The sequence below is a fragment of the Chenopodium quinoa genome, unplaced genomic scaffold (genome assembly GCF_001683475.1).
Source record: "Chenopodium quinoa cultivar QQ74 unplaced genomic scaffold, ASM168347v1, whole genome shotgun sequence".
NCBI lineage: Eukaryota > Viridiplantae > Streptophyta > Magnoliopsida > Caryophyllales > Amaranthaceae > Chenopodium > Chenopodium quinoa.
In genome coordinates this window covers 6902133-6922467 of record NW_018744301.1, presented here as the reverse complement: position 1 = coordinate 6922467, position 20335 = coordinate 6902133, and the positions used below count along the sequence as shown (strand labels likewise).

Below are 20335 nucleotides of genomic sequence, written 5' to 3'. Positions count from 1 at the left end.
TTTTTTTCTTCATATTTTAGGGTGGTTGGTGGTGATATCGAGGAGAGGGGAGGGCGGTGGGTGGTTGTGTCTGGTCGGTTTTGGTGGTTGTGGGTTTGTGGGTGGTTGTGTTTGGTCGGTTTTGGGTCTGTGGGTGGTTGTGTCTGGTCGGTTTTGGTGGTTTCGAGTATGTGGGTGGTTGTGTCTGGGCGGTTTTGGGTGGTTGTGGGTCTGGGCGGTTTTAGGTGGTTGTGGGTCTGGTGGTGGTGTACTGGTGTTGGTGTTCTTTTATGACTTTAATTATTTGATCTTTCCTTAATTAATCCCCCTTAAAAGTTTCTTCTTAGGAAACGTGCAACCCATTTTGTTGCAAATAATACGTAACGGAGGAAGTATGTATATATATATATATACACATATATATATCCCGAATGCTAATACAATACCCATACTTTTAATTTTTCCCAAGTCGTCATCCCCAACCGATCTTTCGTCGGTAAGCCATGAGTTTTCTTACTGTGATTCTCTTGTATTGGATTGAGCTTGGCAAATCTGAAATTCTGATTAAACCTTTTCTTGATTTCTTGTTCTACCTAATAATTTCTTCAATCTTCTTGGTCCTCGTTGAACATCTTAAAATTTACAAGTTGAAAGTGTTTTTAAAGAAGATGGATTGTTTTTTCCTTCTCTGCCAAAGAAGAAAGCTTTGAGGTGTTTTGGGGTTTTGTGTGTGGGAATTGCAGGCCAATTAAGGATGGCAAAGTTTGTTGTGGACCACTTATTTTATACTCCACTTCTAAATTATTGGTCATAGTTGGTTTATTAATAAAAATTATTCCTATTTCCCAAACTTAATTATCAATACTACAACAAGTTGCTCAATTACGCACTACTAGTGCACTACTACTAACTTCGTATCATCTAAATTATTAGTCATACTGACTTAGTCTTATTATCTATTATTGTAGACGGAGGCTACTAAGTGAACGTTACGAAGGTTAATTACCTTGAGTTTTTACGCACGATCAAGGTAATTTTCAATGTTCATCATCTTTAGAATCCCGATAGGAAATTGTATTGAAATATTGTGTGCCAACTATGTGCTTAATTATGTAATTATATGTGATGAGTGTGATGTCGTATGATATTATGGAATCATATTATATATATATTAGTTTTCTATTTTGTGTACTAGTATATGTACTTTCAAAAAATTTGATTATTATTTGATATCGTATGAGTTTCTTTTAAAAATAAATAAGATCTTGGGTATTGGATGATTGATTATATGTGATTGATGGTCTATATGTCATGTAAGATGACTATGGTCTAATAATACTGAAGTTGAAGTATTGTTACTTGAAATTAAATTGATTTGTGCAATAATTGTGTACAGTGTAATTGGATGATTTAATCTAATAAAATGTACAGTGAAATTTAATTTAAGAAGGGAAATGAAACCCGAAAGGGTGAAGAATAGGTTGCCCACTAGTAGTTATGGTTGCTACTAGTTGGTTTAAATTATTGTATATTGTTGTTAGTCTTCCTCCTAATCATTGGGTATTAGTGAGGGGTGTGCACACTAGGGACATTCTGGTTATTTCATGACCATTTGGGGTAACGCGCGACCCTTTGTAAAGTTTGGTGGTGACAGGGACTAGTCCCGGCTTACTGACGTTCTCTTTCCCTTTTTTAAATAAGGTAGTAATATGTTATGTGACTATTTGAACTTGGTTGAGTATTAAAATATTTATGGGACTATATTATGTATATAATGTTTTGAACTAAAATTATTTATTTTACGGGATGGAGTTGGAATTACTCAGTTTATTTGATTTTGGGAGTTTTCTCTCTTTTCTTGTATTCTGATTTATTTTGCAAGTTGGTAAGAAGGTACTCGGTTACGTGTGAGGAGACGTTAGAATAATCACGTAGCTAAGACAACTTAGTTTATTTCCGAATTTAATTAATTCCTTTCAACTATTGGTTTCAAAATAATTGCATTTTTGATGTAATGACTATTTATTTTGCCGCCAATTAGACCACTTAGATTATTTAATTATTATTTCAATTTGCTTTGCATTTATTTTCTACGGAAAATAAGTGTATCAGTAACACTCCCGGAGTTCGATGGTTGGGTTTTTGAATGTTAAAGGTTACTCTTATTGTTTTTAAAAGACTCGAATTTTGGGGGTGTTACACTTCATCTAGTATTTAATAATTCAAAGTATTAAAAAATAATATTTAATAATATTGTTAATTAATAATTTCTAATAATTATAACAATTATTTCAAAATAAATAATAATAATAATAATAATAATAACAATTTCTTTTTATAAACATTTGATATTAGAATCACAATGTATATAAATATTTAATGCGGGTATAGATTGTTAGTTGATTGAGTTGAATTATTTTTCAAATCTTTCCATACAATTTATGAATTAAAAAAAAGAGGTTGTTTTCATGTAGTATATTTTTATTTTGAGGGTTAAAAATATATGATTAAGACATATTTATAAGTAAAATCATTATTACTCATTAAATCATTTTATTTTAAATTTTTGTAAAATGAATATAAGTAAATTGTTGTCTTTTATCTTTCTAATATTAACATATGTTAAATATGGTATACATTTATTTATGTTTTCACTCACCTAAATCAATGATATATGCACATAATAATAATAATAATAATAATAATAATAATAATAATAATAATAATAATAATAATAATAATAATAATTAACAATCAGACTGTGGACAATGACCTTATGAGGAACCTTAATGAGATCGCTGCCCCCAGACTCATGAAAAAATTGGCAGATATATTTTTCACGAAGGTCACTTCATCTGCGGATTTCACCTTCTCCCTATCTGCGCGTCAGGTTGCCTTATAGAAGTCCCAACAGAGGGATCACTCTTCAGCCTGGTTGCGGACGGTCCTGATATCAGATTTGGGTCAGACTATGAATGATAAGACTTACCGTAGTGTTCTTTGCTACAGGTTGGATGTTCCTTTGTTCTCCATTTCATCACCGTGGGTTTTTGATGGGGATCATGCAGTGCCTTGTGCTGGGATGGTGGGTATTAAACATCGGCACAATGTTACCCTTGTTGATATTTGTTTTCGGTCTGGGATTTCTGCTCGAAAGGAGGTTAACGTTGGGTTGACTGGAGGGAACGACGGAGCTCTTCGACCAGCAGATGTGTTGCTTTATTCCTGGGATAGAGGCCTTGATGTATGTGTTGACTTGAAGGGGTCTTCACCTTTGACACAATCGGGCTTGTCTGACTTCGTTCCTGGTCGTGTTGTGTCTGCGGCGGCTTAGTGGAAGGGCTATTGACTATGGTTTTCTTCCTTTCTCCTTTTCTTCGTTGGGGGAATTAGAGAAGGATGATGTTGCGTTGTTGAAGCAAGTTCAGGTGTTCGCTAAGACTCAGGATATTGGTGCTCGTGCATTTGCTCACATCTTCAGCAGGATCGAGTTTGCTATAGGTAGGGGGTGGGGTCCAGATTGTATCTCGGCTCCCCACCAATTTCTCGTAATTTGATTGAAATTGTAAGTTTTTTTATAATAATAATAATAATAATAATAATAACATTAATAATAGTTTTAATAATAATGTTGAAATTTGCTCCCTCTGTTATCTTGAAATCTGCTCCGCTCTGTTCTATCTAGATGCTCAAAAGAATAGCGCCTATATATACTATACCATGTTTTTAATTTTGTTGAGCGAATTTAGAGGAAACAGATTAGTGCAAATTCAAACGCTGTCTCTGTCCAGGTGCTCTACGCCTCCACCCTTTTCTCCCCTATTCCCTTCTCGATTTTCTTTTCGAGAATTCTTGTATTTCTGGATTTGCATAAACCCTAGGCAACAAATTCGAAAACTTCACTGCCAAATTGACAGTTTAATTTCTTCAAAAAGAATCAGTGTAGAATTTGCGATTATTGTTATGTACTAATTGAGCAGCTTTTTCTAGGTAACCTTTTCATATTGCTTTAATCGACTGCTATATTCCTAGTGCTGATTTCATCCCAATTTTGTAAGCTTTGAATTTTGATGTTTATATGTTGATAATTTTGATTGTATGTATAGTTTGGGCTTAATTTTTAACCTTAATTTGGTGCAACACTTGGTATCAATTCTTGTGTGATATAATAATTTTTTTTTTTTGGAAAATAAAATTGTTTGATTGCTTACCAAAAGATGTTTGGTTTTAATTATGATTACTGTAATTTCAATAATTTGCCAAATGGAACTTAAAAGACTGAATATCAATGAATTGCCTAATATGGTATGAACATGGGCGCAGGAATGGAATTTGCTACCTAAATAAATTAGTCTAACAGCGTATCATTAACATGTACCCATCGTCCCATTCGTATGTTTCGGATTGCAGTTGGCTGGACATTAATTGATGATTTGTAGCTTTACACAGATGATGTTTTAAATTTAGTATGTTTTATTTGGAAATGCTGCAGGCTAGATCAGTATCACGTCCGTGCTTAACTAGCGAGGTGGGAGGTATCAAGAGAGGCAGTACTGAATTAAAGGTATCATCTTAATACATTGCAATCCTGTGTTGGCATTTGTTCACTACTTATTGGGGATAGTTAAATCTTAAAAGTTTAAACCTGGAGTTTTATTTGGTGTTTTTAACTATAATGGTAATTTCTGTCAATATTGGGTAATGAGGTGGCGGCACTAAATTTTGGTGAATTTTTGTGCAGCTCTACTGTTGTTTTGAGCAGCTAATGTGAATTTAGGGGGAATTCTTTGATTTGATGATTGTAATTATATGGGTTCAGCAGTGCTAAATTATCTGCTAAATCTGTGGCCTTTTTCGGGCCTTAGAGTTGATGAAGTGACATTATCTGATTGTTTGGTTAGGAGACTTTCACTTCCTCAACACACCCAGCAATTTGTTTATGCTATTAGTGAGCCAGAAAATGAGGCCATTGTATATATTCTTGCTGCACAAAATTTGTCTGAAAGATCAGCTAGGGATGCTGAGTATTTAATAAGGGAAGTACGACCTGATGCAGTTGTGGCCTTAGTTGGTCATAATACATTGTCTGAAATTCATGATCATGAATTGGTTGACGGTATGGATGATCTCGTTCCAACTTCAGTTTTTAGAGTTTTGATGAGGTGTTTTATGGACTAAACAAACAAAGACAATTATGAAAATCTTGCTGGAAACTTGGTTCTGAAAGAGATATTCGGTGTTGGCTTCTATGGGCACTTCTTTGTTGCAAAAAGATTGGCAGAGGAAATTGGTTCTTCATTCTCGGTCATTGAGTCTCCTTTGATAAAGACAGCTAGTGCTGACATTGATCCTTCTTCTGAGACTAGTAAATCCAGTAACATGCTTCAAACTTTGGCATTGCAGCCAGCTGGCTTGATTCCTCAAGATTGGGGTTCATTAGTTGGTATTTCCCGAGGACTTATCTATAACAGTGATGTCCAATCGCAGATGATCACAATGGTTTGTCCATTCTTATCCCAATCATTGACGAACTCGAGTATTTTTGGCTCTCCTGAGGATGAAGGGTCATGTATAATGGAGCCCAGGTGCAATTATTCCCCCCCACCATTTGCCCAAACAGTTTATCCCTTACTCTTGGATCTTCATAATATTTTTGCTGACATTCCATCTATGGGTCGTGCTCTGGCATATGCACAGAAAATGTTTCTTGATGTGGGTAAAGGAGAGGGCATTGATGCTGATCTATTGTCTGAAGTTTATACCTTCAGAATTGCAGTTGAGGGGCTGAGGATTGCTCTGAATAACGCTGGTAGACTCTCACTCCATAAACTAGGTAAATGTATGCCAAGCAAGATTGATTTTAATGAGTTATCGATTGAGGATAAAACCCATTGTCTTCTTGCGCAAACCCTACGCAGTCAGGCAAAGAAGTCTAAGACAGTAGTAGCAGTAGTGGATGCTAGTAGCTTAACTGGTCTTCGTAAGTTTTGGAACACTCCAATTCCTGAAGAAGTTAAGGATATGGTTGAAGAACTTATTGTATGCCAAGACATAGATGCAGAAAGCATCAATGATAAAAGGAAACGTCTGTTGTCTGGTAAACCTGTAGTGGCAGTTGCTTCTGGTGCTACTGCGGTTCTGGGGGCATCTTCCCTTTCTAAAGCTCTCCCTGTGTCATCTATTTTAAAAGTTGTTATGGTTAATGTTCCAGCATCTTTAAAACTTTTCCTTACACAAACACATAAAGCAACTTTATTTGCACTAACCAAGATTCTTGGCCCATCAAAAATTGTGGGTCCGGGCTTCGCAACTTCTGGGGCTAAAGCATCTTCTGCACTTAAGGCAGCTGCTTCTGCGGAGAAAATTCGAGTCATTACTCATAGTGTTATAGCTTCTGCTGAAAAGACTAGCTTCTCAGCTATGAGAACTACGTTCTATGAGATAATGAGGAAACGACGGGTTCAACCGATTGGTAGCAGGCCATGGGCTACCTTTGGCTTTAGTGTAATGAGCTGTGCGGGATTGCTTGTTTATGGTGATGGAATTGAATGTGCTGCTGAATCTTTCCCTGCAGCGCCTTCCATCGCCAGCTTGGGCCATGGTATCCAAAATCTGCAGCAAGTGTCACAATCCATTGGAAACTCGTGTGGAAAGAAGATTCAGAAAGCTATAGAGTCGCTGATGTACAGGTTTAAAAATGTGCGGATCCAGTAAAGTGAGAATCTATGACTTCCTTTTTATATTATCCTAGCTGTTATTGGTATTGAATTCATTGATGATACGTCATCCCATTGTTTGGTCAGGAGTACATACATAATCCAACGAAGGGTGGTGGTTTGTATTGATGACTGTGGTATTACTCCCTCCGTTCATAATGTTAGTCCTATCCAGAATATTTTGAGTATCAAAAATTAGAGGAAATCTTCTAAATTTCTCTCTCTATATATAAGAACAAACATAATAAAATGACATCTAGTTTTATTCGTCTCGATGAGTACATTAATTAATAGTGACATCATTTTTTGTGGTCTCTATTGAAAATGATGTCATTAATTTCTTGTTAAGACTCAGTAAGACTTGTCCAAATCTATCACTTTAGCCCTAAGAAGTCTTAAGTTAAGTCTTGGAATTTCAAGCCTTAACTTGAGACTTGCTTGAGATTTAAGATGAAAAATGGAGGAAGTCTTAAACATAAGTCTTAAGGCTCAATATGATGATGTCACCCCATGTTAGACTTGGAGCTAAACTTGCTCTTATATTAAGCTCATAACCCATTTAATTACACTCCTAACAATCTTTCAATCCCATTTTAAGTGAGCTAAATCATTTGAGACTCACTTTCTTAAATAACGTTAAAAATATATGTTTCGAAGTATTGAAAAACGAAGGAAGTATTAATGTAGGATTGTAGAGAGAGCTATAAGGGCATGGTGTCGACAAGATTTGATCCTAGGTTCTTGGTATCATCCGCCAAGACTTTAACCAAGTTAGTTAGCATTTATGGGTTTCATAGATGAGCAACTCCAGTGGAATTTGCATAGGCTCGCCGTCACAAGATTACTACTTCATTCATTACACTTGCTCAATATCATAAACATAAGAATGATTTGAGGAAGATGGTCGCTTCACGAGAATGGAATGGTTCAAAGTGGTCAAAGCAAGCGATGGGAAAGAAAGTACAAAACCTCATTTTGCAAGACACCTTTTGGAGGAATGTCATGTATGCCCTTAAGTTGACGTGGCCTCTTGTTAAAGTTCTTAGAATTGTTGATTGAGAGAAAAAGCCACCTATCGGCTACATATATGAAGCCATGGATAGGGCTAAGGAGGCTATCCAAAAGAGTTTTGGATATAGAGATAATTAATTTAGGGATGCTTTTAAGAAGATTGATGAAAGGTGGAATTGCCAACTTCATCGACCTTTGCATGCGGCCGGATATTACCTTAATCCGACAATTTTCTATGATCAACCCAATGATGTTTGTTGTGAAGAAATTGAGACGGGGTTGTATGATTGTATTGGAAGGTTGGTTCCGGGTGTAGAAACTCAAGATAAGATTATGATGGAGTTAGATGCATTAAAATATGTCATCGGACTCTTTGGCCATTTCATGGAACTAGCCTCACTTGTAGTGCTACCGATTGTGAAAGAAATTGGGGAGTTTTTCAACATGTATGTACACTTTAAGTTTTACCTTTAATATTATAATGATTATAATTCATAGCAACTTTTGACTAATAAAGTAATAATTCATTTTTGTCACAACTCCATACAAAGAAAAGAAATTGTTTGGCACAAGCTCGATTAAATGACATGGTTTACGTCAAATATAATGGAGCTTTACAACGTCGATATGAGAGGCGAAACACCATTGTTCCCATTCTTTTGGAAGATATCGATGAAAGTAATGAATGGTTATTTGGGAAAATGGATGAAAATTTGGAAGAAGATGAACGTGTGTTTGAAGGTGATGACTTGACATGTAGTTTGGTCAGTAAATCCACGGGGGCCAATGGGGGGCCAATGAGCTAACCGATGTTACTAGAGGGGCTTCAAGGGTAAAAAAGGATGCTCCATCATTTTTTAGAGGGAAGGCACCAATGGTGATTGATAGTGGTGATGATGATGATGATGATGATGAGTGGGAGGAGGGCATTGTTGAAGATGTGGATTATGAAGACGTTGAAGACTTTGATGTTGATTTAGAGACTCTTTAGTGCTTTAGGAGACCATCCACTAAACTATGTTTGCTTTTCTTTCTTTCTCTTTTTATTTAATTATGCTGATTATGTCTTACTCTAAGTACTTGTCTAATACTTTTTCGCCTTAATGAGTTAGCGATAATTTTTGTCAAATTATGCTTCCCTTTATGCATTTATAATGGAAGTTATATGTTGCTTTAAGTATAATATTAGTTTAGATATCATTTTAGAGGTTTTAGGGTCTTAATAAGGTGTGCCTCACCTACGAAAGGTACGCACCCGAGCCTAGCCAAGGACCTTTTGCGCCTTGGTGTGCTTCGCGCCTTTTAAAACTAAGAACTTCACATAAGATTGGTGTAGTGGTTGCAAGTGAAAATTTTAGGTTTAGCTAATTAGTTTTCTTAAAGAAGCAAAACAATGGTTGAAAACAAATTATTTTATAAATCCCAAGAGCTAAAGATTGGAAATCACACGGACTTTTGGAGAAGATTTATTCTATAAGCCTTTTTTTTCCTTATTAGTAGCATTTCCTATGTGTTTGTTGGGACTTCTTGTTTAGTTTTTTTTCTTTCTTTCTTTATTTGACTAGTTTTTTCATTATGCTAATAAATTGAGGTGAAATTTAAATAAATTTGAATGGTGTTTAGCTTTTGTGAAAGAAATTGAGTAATTATTTGAAAGACCACTCCCATAGAGAGGTAGTCTAAAGTTTTAATCGCAAAATTGTTTAGCAAACTGATATTATCACCCTTTTTTGACCTTTTAAAAGCGGAATAGTATGTAGTGTCTGTCTAGTGCTTTAGACCCATTTGATTTGGGTGGGCGGTGATGGCGGTTACATTTATGGGTGATGGTGTCGGCGACTGAGAGATGGTTCTAGTGTCGGCTAGGTGGTGGTGTCAGCGGCTGGGGCTGGCTAGGCTATGATTTTGGAGGTTTTGTGGAAGGAGGGGTTGAGCACGTACACTGGAAAACAGGGTCAAAGTTCTAAAACCGGGTTAAGGTGTTACTTCGCAAAAAAAATAAAAAAAAACTGGTTTTAGGTGTACTTTCACAAGTAAATTTTATAAGGTGTTTTTTCACAGAAAAGGTGTTAAAAAGGTGGTTTTTGACAATTTGTTTTCTTTTTATTGTTAATGCCTCCTTTGTTTCTTGATTCTTACAGTTTTTTTCACGCTTCACTAACATAATTCATTTTTTAGTATGCAAGTAGTTTATACACAGTATTAAAGTAGGAATTTTTTGAATAATAGTATTGGTATGCTACTTTAAGTTTTACATGTATGTATAGTGAATAACCTAGAAACTTACAATTGGGATGGAAGACATATATTGGCTCAATTGCAGCATCTTGTGTTTAGTAAGTAGGCATTAATCTACTCTTTGCTTACTCCCCTCCCCCCCCCCCCCTCCCCCTCTCAGGTTTGGAGGGGTGGTTGTGTCGCCAAGACACTAATGGCTGAGCAAAGAGTGCCATGCTCTCTCCTTGTGTATAAAAGGTGCGGTACGACCTAATAGGGTCAAGTGCCTTTGGCTGAGGCAATGCGATTTCAAAGTGGCTTACTAAAGTGCATTAAGGCGAACAAATGTTATTTAAATAAATTATATTTAAGTTGCATCCCACTTCAATGAGGCATAACTAAAGTGTGAAAGGATCCCTATCACTTTAGTGTGCCTTAAGTTTTTTTTATTTTTAAGCGTTGCTCTCACAAAATTATTATTGGCACATGTTTTTTTTGTATGTTTTCTCAACACCAATAATAATTCTTCATTCGAAATGATTAATTGTTTTTAATATATCAGATTATTGTTTAGGAATTGGGGCAACAGACCTAGTTGTTTGTGCTGCTTTAATTTTTACCCTGTATGGTGATTCAATCAAGTCCTCCTCGTACAATGAGAACATGTGCTTCAACTCCCTATTACCCAGTTCAAACTACTTTCAATCTAAGAATTGCTTCTTTTCTTCTTCTGGATCTTGAGCTGTAAACCAGGAAAAAGGGTTCTTATGTTCAATAAAACAGTACAATGAAAGGCAAATATTGCAGTAAACTGAAAAATCTTTCTGCAAGTTCCTTATAGACAAAAAAACAGTACTTTGTCCCGCTCTTGCTCTTAAAGATGACTGTGACAAGTATCATCTGTGTTCTATTGCTCATCATATATTTCCTGGGCTTGTTTGGGGATAATTAGTAAAGTTGTATTTTCATTTAATATGGACCATTTGATTGTGTAAATTCCAGCTTTCTTTTCCAAATTATCTTGAAGTATTCTTTTGCTGGTCTCACTCTTATTTTAATTGTTTTTGTTAAATTTTTAGTTTTGTCAAATAATTTATTTTTTGAGGGACTGCATTATGCTTCTTCCATATTTCAAGCTCTTACTATGCTGTAAATAATATGATATCTTCAGTCAGACAAATTAAACAACTAAGTTGGAAGAACACTTGACGTGGGTGTATTGGTGTGATCCTCTTGAACAATGCATTAAGGAATTATGTTTAGCTGTTTGATGTGGTTGAGCAATTCCTTCTAATTTTATTCAACATCTAGTCATTATAAGCTTTCCATTGTAGTATTTTAAGAATATCCGTGTTCCCTGCGGATAAAGCATCAGTTAATCATCAAGGGATACCTGGAGTTTGGATGATAAACCTTGATTCTGGTGTTATGAAACTGATAAATTTGATGATTTTATCGTGAGAGGAATAGCAAGTTTTCATGTGTCTGAATTCTGAAATGAATATTTGCAGTTTTGATGGATGTTTGGCCATGTCTTGTCAACTTCTACCATAAGCTCCTAGAAATTGTAATTTTTCTTGTATTTCCCCATGCCATTTACCACACCTTCCATGTAGTTAACTACTACTATATAATGTTTGTTGCTCTGGCTTGAGTAATAGGGTAGAGCCAGCGGTAATGGAGCAGGGGCAGAAAAAGCAAGGTCTCATGAAATCCAACGAGAAGAGAAAAATCAAAGAATGGGACATCAATCTGCTATACAGTGTATAACCAAATTTCCGCCTTATTACTACTGCTTTAGAGATGAACCAGTTGAGCTTTGCTGCAATTTTGTTTTGGGTTCTTTTGTATTTTTTCTCTGGCTGAAATGTTGATGCTATCTCTTTTGCTGGGTTATTGAAAAGTATTCTTTGTCGTAGGTTGTAACCGATAAATATGCATGTCTCTTCTATTTTCGTCTCCATTAAATTGGGCATTTCTGATCCATTACTCTGGTATGGTTAAAGGCTCTTCTATTTTTTCTCATTTATTGGTGCTTTACTATTTGACTTTCATGACAGGTTGAATTATTATCAATTGAAAGGCCTTATACCTGAATCCAGAGGGACTACAAGGTCTATGCGTATTCCCTATGACAGCTACTGACCAGAGAACAAATAAAGGTAATATATTTGGATACTTTTTTAAAGTTTATTCTTGTGCATTTTCTGTAGTAATTCCCTCATTGACATGCCTATGTGCTAACTTGGCTGCCTGGCTAGATTACAATATTTATTTTATTAAACTTAAGCTGATGTTTTCTTTCATAGCTCATTTCAAATGCACCTGTGCTATACAGATTATAGTCTATCCCGCTTTTATTCACTTGCCATTCAAATGGTTTTAATTTCAAGCTTTGTGATCTTACTGGTTTGTGTGGAGATCTTTGATGCATGCAGCTACAGCTTCCTGGGAGGAGAAGAGGGGGAGGGGGGACCTGTTAAAATTGATGTAGTTTGCTTTTTAGGATGTCATTTGATTTTGCTTCGTTTGTCCTACATAACTTTCTTATAAAAAACTCTCTACTCAAAGTCTATACATTCCCAAAATCTTCCAAATTTAATTGAGCTTAGCTGGCTGCCCACTCGTTTTCATTTCTGTTACCCATTTCAGTCATAATGCTATTTCTCTGTTAGATATAAATGGAGTTTATATTAGATACTTTTGGGATTTTTTAATGGTTGGTGATACTAAAATTCCTAATGCTATACAAAAGTGAACCATAACATTGAATTTAATTTGCAAATTACAGAATATTTATACAAATGAGTTTAACTCACAGTTGTAAGAATTTAATTACAACTTAAAATTTTATTCAACTTTCATAGAGATGGATTTTGAAATTATTTTAGTGAAGAATAGTTTAGCATTAATTCCCCCCAAAAAATTACAAATTCAAAAAACTTGTGACTCAAACTCTCAATAAAGTAGAAAAAAAATCTATTTCCCAGAAGAATTGATTGAAATAATTAGTTATTGCACAAGACAGAATGGAAATTGCAGTGAAAATAATATTACTTCCATAAATCACTCAATTATATAATTTCTTACGTCTTGAGGGTGGAGAAGAGATTTTTTCTTCGACAAGCGATTTGGTGATGGTGTTATTAGAGGTAATTACCATTAATTGTTGATATTAACTAGGCCTAGAAAGAGAGGTGAAGGCAAAGTATTTTAGTGAGATAAAAAAGGAGAACAAAAAGGTCAAAAGAATTGTTGATGTTGATGTTGATGTGTTGCTCTCATCTTATGAAAATCCAAATCGTTTTCCTTAGTTTTAATTTTTGGTTAGTTTTGTAGCATTAGTTTCTGTTAGTTATTTTTACTCTTTGAGACCCATGTATGTAATGTTTCTTTTCCTTTTAACTGTTATTTGGAGTGTATTTTCGTCTAACCTTTTGTTCAAGGTACAAAGCAAGATGATTCCATTGGAGCCGATGCGGTAAAGGATGTCTATTTAATGATGGAATTGCAATTTGGTGTACATTTTGTGAGATTGTTCTAACTTAGACACTTTTAAATTTTGATTTGGTTGCATAGATTAAGATTAATTTAAAATGAAGGTGAATGGTTTGAGGATGAATGCAATTATCATTTGAGGACATTGGTTGATCATAGAATAAGATGTCTTTGATCGGAAGCTGGTAAATTTATATTCATCTCACTCAATTGAGTAGTTGACATCTTTGTGGAAGAGGGCTATCAATCCTAAGCAACTGCTTGAAAGGTGCATCCAGAGATGTGTATGAGTAAACTAATCAAGGTATTACAAACTTGCTTAAAGCCTTAAACTTATGAGAAGGTTAACGTTGTGATGAATATTCAATGATCTTAGTTTGTTGTTCTTTTACATTCTTGAAATTTAAGGTAGTCCTTTTAGGAAAGGACTAAAAGTAATTTGGATACTAGATCTAGAAAATCAGGTTAATTAAGCAAAGTTAAAGGTTAACTTAAAATGGACAAAGCAAACATTTTAAAAGGACCTTGGATTTCTTAAATTTGTGCCTTTTTAATCGTGACACTTAATCTTTGTCCCAATTTAATCGACACTTTCCTTTTATGTTCATCCCCATTTGATGGACATAATTCCCCTATGTGTGCCCACTATTATTTAGTTCTTTCCCTTTTTCTACCATCAAAAGTTAAGGTCGCATACCCTAATATCATTCTATAAAAAAAATAAAAAAAATTGGCAGATAAGCTCCTCCCTAAAAGCCTTAAGTATGGGAGGCGAGCATGTAAGCTATTCCCTCCTCACCATACCTAACTTATTAGTTGTCTTTACAAGCTCAAAGTTCATAAATTATGACCATGAATTACTTATCAAGTGAGATCTGGTAAGGTTTTTTTAGTATTTAATTTTTTACATTCAAGTTATTTTAGTCAATGCATAATTAGAATTATTAATGGTCAAATTTGTTTCCATATTTAAAAAATATTATGTGGGAAGCTAAATGTGGGATGAAGAGGTATCTTGTTTTTTGCTGTTGTGTGCTTAATTCGGTGATTGTACTCATTTCTCTTCCAGTGATGCATCATTTATTATTCTTTCTTTCATTGTTTTTACACATAGCATGAACTCATTTAGTTGTTGTACATTTCTTTTACATCATTGTGCCACTTGTGCAAATTGTTGTAATAAGAAGCATAGCATAAAAGGATATAAGCGTTGGAAAATTACTAGTGCTGCCTCTCGTTGAAATGAACTAATGGAAAGTGCTTTTAAATAGGCTACAAGTCTCACCAAAGTTCCTAAAGTAAAGCAACTAAGCAACTAAAGTGGAGTAGTGCTACTAGGGACGTGGCTTACTACATGCTGCCTCTCTTAGTGCCCTCACTTCCTTTGATTAAAATCAACTAATATCTCTGTTTCAAATTATTTGCATCGATTAGACATTTTCTACTACAACTTTATGTCAAATTGTTGCAATTAATTTGAAACGAAGGTAGTAATTTGACTATGAGCAATCCAACAAGCAAGAAATAAAGAAGACTTACTAATAAACACAACTAACTTACTACTACTAGCCTTTATTAGGAGATATTCTTGTAACTAAGTGAACTCGGCCATTGACGGACTCTTTTGAAGCATATTTTAATTCAAATTCCATAGGCACTTTTCGGGATTTAAACCTTTCATTGTATAATTTGCTTGGTTGTAAGTGTATTTCTTTACTAGGGTCTCTTTTTTGTTAGGTTTGTAAATGTGTGGTTATTTTTTTATTTAGGTTGAATGTTACATTCCCAAATTAAACGTGGTAAATGTTTTTCGGTATTAAAGGAAGAACGCCGCATTCCCCCCCCCCCCCCCCCCTTTTTTTTTTCTCTTTATTCTTGAATGTGAAGCTGATAGCCCTTTTTTGAAAAATGTAGGTAGCTGTAAAATTATATATAATGTAGTAAGAAAGTATAAATGATGTAAGAAAAAGACAAACAAAGTAAAAGAGGGTGTTTGGAAAGATGTAAATGTGTAAGATAGTAGAGGTAATGAGGTATGTTTAAAATTTAAAATTGAACAAATCAAAGTGATAAGAATAATATGAACGGAGGGAGTATATCCCTTAGTTCCTGCATGTTTGTCCCATTTGTCTTTTCCCGGTCTATATTTTAAAATGATGCGTACAAACCTCCAATTCTATACATGCAAAAATTATAAAAATTTCATATTTGAAATGAATCTAATATCCCACTTAGCGCCTGTTCTCATTGACTGAACTCAGCTGAACTGAACTGAATATTTTATGAGAGAAGGAAATTACGAGTTGACTGAACTGAAAATAAACGTATGAGAACAAACCCTTAATCATACTATTTCTTATAAATAAACATTCAATGGGTATTTAAGTTTCTAGCTTCAATATAATATGTATTAAGTTTCATGAAAAATATATTCTAATTCCATAGGAATCTTTCAAACCGAACATAACCATAATTGTATTGAGTTGCTAGCTCACTCTTTCATACCTTTCTCAACTCCTACTGGTGTTAACACTCAACATATGAGGCAGGTATGCAACCATCTCATATAACTATATTTTGTATACCTAAGGGAACAGTGGGAAGGGATACTTCTTTTACAAAAGTTTCTTCTTATTATCATATATTAGCTGCTTATGGTTTTAAGGAATGGTACTTAATGTGTCATCATGGAGTTTCTGCTGGCTGCTCCTGTGTGTAGATATAATCAAGGTGCGCCGCCAGAGACCTCCTGAACAAGTATCCAGCATCTCACTATTGATTTCGTCTCTGATTTTAGCTTTACTTGTGTCCTGTCATGCAACCAAAAATTAAAAAGTATCATGACTTCAGACAATTTAAGCTCATAAGCACAATTTTCAATTTTGTTGAGGGGTTATTGGTAGGAGAAAGATAGAAATTGCTATAATACCATGTTTACTCTGTTGTTTTTGCAGTACTTGATCAGTATGCACGAGTCGAGCGGCAGTAAAGCTTAGCAAGAAGGTGAGGTAAATGAAGGTGATACAAAAGCTGACCACTTTGGACATTGTATTGTTTGCACTTAGCTTGTATAGCTTAATGAAGTTATTGGAATATGATACTTGGGTGTGGTATATATAATCAAAGGTATAAGATTCAGTAGACAGGGTACTGTTTGGTGTGTCTAGGTCCCAGTAGGAAGACGTCGTAATAACATTATCAAACATTCAAAAATAGGTGCGTGAGAATTGTACGTATGTCTCTAGATTAAACCTGAAAAAATAAAATATATTGAAATAAGAATATATCATGAAAAGCCAATAGGTAAGATATGATTCTCGTGAAATGTGTGAACACCTTTTGTTCATATATACTTTATGAATTGACGAATTTGATCTTTATAAATTCTGGAATATTGAAAATTTTCTATTTAATTTTCTGCTGTTTTTTTGGATGATGTGAATTTTTTTTGCTTTGCTCGTGTCAATATCATTTGTGACCCACGGTTTGGTGGTTTTTCCGGTATCAAACAACCGACTTTTTTTTTTTTTTTTTTTTTGTTGTCCTAAAGGCTAAAAATTCTGTCATGTGAGTTGCTCGAAAATAGGATAATATTACTACAATTCTACAATGCCTACAAAATACCATTCTAAGTGGGTCATCTCTTATACGAAGTATGTTTTTAGTTGGAATTTTATGGAGGAGATTAAATAAGACAATGGCCTAAATGGAGTAATCAAGATTTGTTGCTCAATTTTCCATGCAGAAAAATGCTGCGTGTGGAGCAAAATTAGCATCTCTCTTTCATACATACATATGCATATATCTAAACTATCTCTGTATACTATCACGCTTGTCAACACATTTTTTTTAATGATTAATATCTCTGATTATCAACATTGTAAAATCATAAAAAGTGGATATTAATTAAATATATATTGAAATGATTTATACAAAATCCCACATGAATATGTTTTATCGTATCTATAAACTACATAAGCGAGTCAAAGCACATTGTGTGAATAGTGTAAAAATCAAATGATGTCAACTAAAAATTAAAAAGAATAATCCCACCTTTGCTCGACCTGCTCAAAACGAGTCGAAATTTGCATAATTTGGGAACATACTCACCTTTACCCCTTATTTTTCTTAAATGGTCCTTTTTATAGGCTATTGGATGAAAATGTTAATTTTTATTTTATTTTTAAAAAAAAATCTTGGGTTTTTCTAAGTTATACCCCCAAACTTCTTCGGTTTCTAAGCTGTGCCTACGTTTTTTCCAACGTCTAAGATATGCCCTTTGTTTCGGGGTTTTCTGATGTCCTGCGGGAGAGTTACAATTCCGAGACTGGAACCGGACGCATGTACCTGCAAAACAACGGAGACTCCTGGTGGTGGGAGCTCCGCCTCCAACGGTCAAGTTAGTACTTGATTAAGGAGTAATTAATGCGGAAATTAAAGTGAGTGGGTCTCTCTAGGTGAGAGTGTTTAATGTGAGTTTTTAGCGTAATCAGCCTGTAACTCTGGGTGTAATCAATGTGTTTTTTCTGTAATCCCCCTTAATGAGGATTAAGGGAGGTATTTATAACCTTGGGAAACGCGCCAATCCTAGGTTTAGGTTAACCTAGGGCTGATTGGGCTTCCCTCGGAAGTTGGGCCTGGGTGGCCGGTTTCTCCATTAGGCATGGAGTATGCCACATGTCATGACATAATAGGTCCAAGGTGGACGAATAAGCGCGTGCCACGTGGCAAGCCCTGACAGTTCCAACTGGGGGACACTTGGCAGGACCTGATTGGCCCACGTGGCGCATTTCGATTGGTAGGAGCAAAAATCCCCTAATCATTTGCCCCTCACAGGTGGCACGTGACTGGTCACGTGTTACCTGTGACAGGTGCCGCACTGTAACAGGCGACGGCCTGCTACATGTGTCAGTCGGCGAAAGGCCGAGAGATTTTCCCGCCCAAATTTTGAATTCTGAAAGTGACCCTTCGCCTTCTCACTTCGCCTATATAAGGGAGAGTTGTCTTGAGTCATTTTCACACTTGAGAACTTTGTGAGAGAACATTCGGACCCCTGAACTTGCTCTGACATTTTGGACCTTTTCTGCCTACCGCCTGTTCTGACAAGCCGACTGCAAAGGATTTTCAGAACTTCATCAACCGTCACTCGTTTAGGTAACTGTCGGTTCTCTTACTCTTAATTTTCTTTTTATTTTTTTGAAATGGCACCACAGAAGCACACGACACGACCTAGGTTAGTGATCAGCCGGTCACCGGGGACGGCTGAATCTAGGACTAGGAGTGCCGCCTGCCCTTTTCCGGACCCATCTTTGCCCTTTATACAAAGTCCGACTGTATCTGTGTCTATGCAGAGCAGGATGGCCAGAACCAAAAAGACTGCTAGGATCTCAAATTCAGACGGCTCCTCCCACAGGGTGCCGATTAGTGAAACATCTGACCAGGCGCCAGATGTGGAAGTGAAACAAGGCGGCCTGAAAGCCGGCAATTCTGAGGGAGGAGTCATAGTGACCCCTTCCCATTTAACAGTTAACAATTCTGCTCCTTTTCAAAGAGAGGAGGCGGGCCCCTCAGGGAGAGGGGAGGAGTCGTCCTCTTCGGACTCGTCAGAGGGCGATTCCGAGTCTAGCTCTTCTGGCCATGCCTCTCTGGACACAGAAGAGAAAAACAGCCGCCTGCAAGAGGCGAGGCTTTCTTACGCAGTTGAGAAGGGGGACAATTGGGCGGAGCCATCCGCCTCTTACCGAGAGCAAAATACCCCCTACTACTGCACGGTACCTCGGGGCCGGATCACAGTCATGCAAGAGAAAGTGGAGAGCTTTATCGCAAACCACACAATGGGCCCCGACTTTTTAGTGTTTGTGCCGGATCCAGAAGACACAGTCGTCTGGCCGGCTGGTACCAGTTATGATAGCGCCTGCTTTGGCTGCTACGAGGCCTGCCATCAAGGCTGGGCTGCGCTTCCCATTACATCCGGCTGTTCAGCGGATCTTGGATGGGTATGAGTTGGGGTTATGGCAGTTAGCCCCAAACTCTTGGGTCAACGTACTCGGCTATGTGGCCGGGTGCGAACTGCACGGGGTGGAGCCGAGCTTCGAGGCTTTCGCCCATATGAACTATCTCAGCCGGACCCCTAAGGCAGGCGGTACCGGCTGGTATCAATTGACAAGCCACAGGGGCTACCTCATGACGAGAGGTAAAGCAAACAAGTGGAAGGACTGGCGGAGCACCTTCCTCATCATTGAGAGTTCAGACACTGAGCTGAACAAGCGCTTCAATAGGTGGAACAGGAATCCGCCCCTTCTTGCAGGCGACCGTAGCATGCCGCCTGTTCCCCCCAAGGCTAAGAAAGAGATCCTTGATAAAGGACTCTTTAAAGTAGAGTCGAGGGTCGACTCTACTTCAGGGGTACGAGAGCAAGTACCCCTGCACTGCGTCCCGAGCTTCAAATGGCTCTACGACGAGTACTTTTTGGCCGCCTGTGGCCTCAGCAGTCGGTGCTCAAGAGGTAGTCGGCCTGTCGAATACTCTGTTGTTCCATACATTTCTTGTTATGACTTTTATTAACTTTGCTGTTTGTTTTTGCAGCTGACGCCATGAGCAAAATTACCGCCTCCAAGACTGCGGCGGCCATGTTGCGGGCCTCCATCATGCAACAAGCTTCAACCGACTCCCCCAAGAAGGGGGCACCCTTGGTGAGCTCCGAACCTTTCACCCTCTTTTTGGAGTTGTGTTTATGCATATACTGAATTTTTTCTTCTCTTTTAGACGGGTGCTCCAAGAGCTTCATCTTTCCAACAGCCGGACCCCAAGGCCCGGAGGACGACTGTTGCGAGCTCTCCTGGTTCTGCCAGGAAACATGTGGCGGCTGAGAAACAGCCGGCCACTTCTTCTAAAACTCCAACTGGGCCGCCTAG

At 36.8% G+C, this 20335-nt stretch overlaps 1 protein-coding gene and 1 long non-coding RNA gene across 4 annotated transcripts; one reads left to right on the top strand and one right to left on the bottom strand.

Annotated features, from left to right (window-relative positions):
• Positions 1 to 3716: 3716 nt before the first annotated feature.
• Positions 3717 to 16767, top strand: LOC110695552. 3 transcript variants are annotated; one of them, XR_002506114.1, is made up of 5 exons: positions 3723 to 3969; positions 4472 to 4543; positions 4721 to 6694; positions 11984 to 12085; positions 16376 to 16767. XR_002506114.1 is itself a non-coding variant. In XM_021872771.1 (4 exons), exon 3 carries the CDS (start codon positions 5359 to 5361, stop codon positions 6691 to 6693), a length of 1335 nt encoding a protein of 444 aa, XP_021728463.1. In that variant the 5' UTR covers positions 3723 to 3969; positions 4472 to 4543; positions 4721 to 5358; the 3' UTR covers position 6694; positions 6783 to 11977. The 3 variants fall into 3 exon arrangements, 2 of the variants coding, with proteins under 2 accessions (XP_021728465.1, XP_021728463.1); XM_021872771.1 differs by lacking the exons at positions 11984 to 12085; positions 16376 to 16767 and adding an exon at positions 6783 to 11977; XM_021872773.1 differs by lacking the exons at positions 11984 to 12085; positions 16376 to 16767 and having other exon boundaries at positions 3717 to 3770; positions 4721 to 11977.
• On the bottom strand, positions 15757 to 16485 carry LOC110695553. Its single transcript, XR_002506115.1, has 2 exons — positions 16351 to 16485; positions 15757 to 16231 (listed from the first exon to the last, which is right to left on the bottom strand). It is a non-coding gene; the product is annotated as an uncharacterized LOC110695553 (long non-coding RNA).
• Positions 16768 to 20335: the final 3568 nt, after the last annotated feature.

Bases quoted from the DNA above. Each gene is read 5' to 3' on its own strand.
- LOC110695552 (XM_021872773.1), top strand. From the start codon at position 5,359: ATGCTTCAAACTTTGGCATTGCAGCCAGCTGGCTTGATTCCTCAAGAT.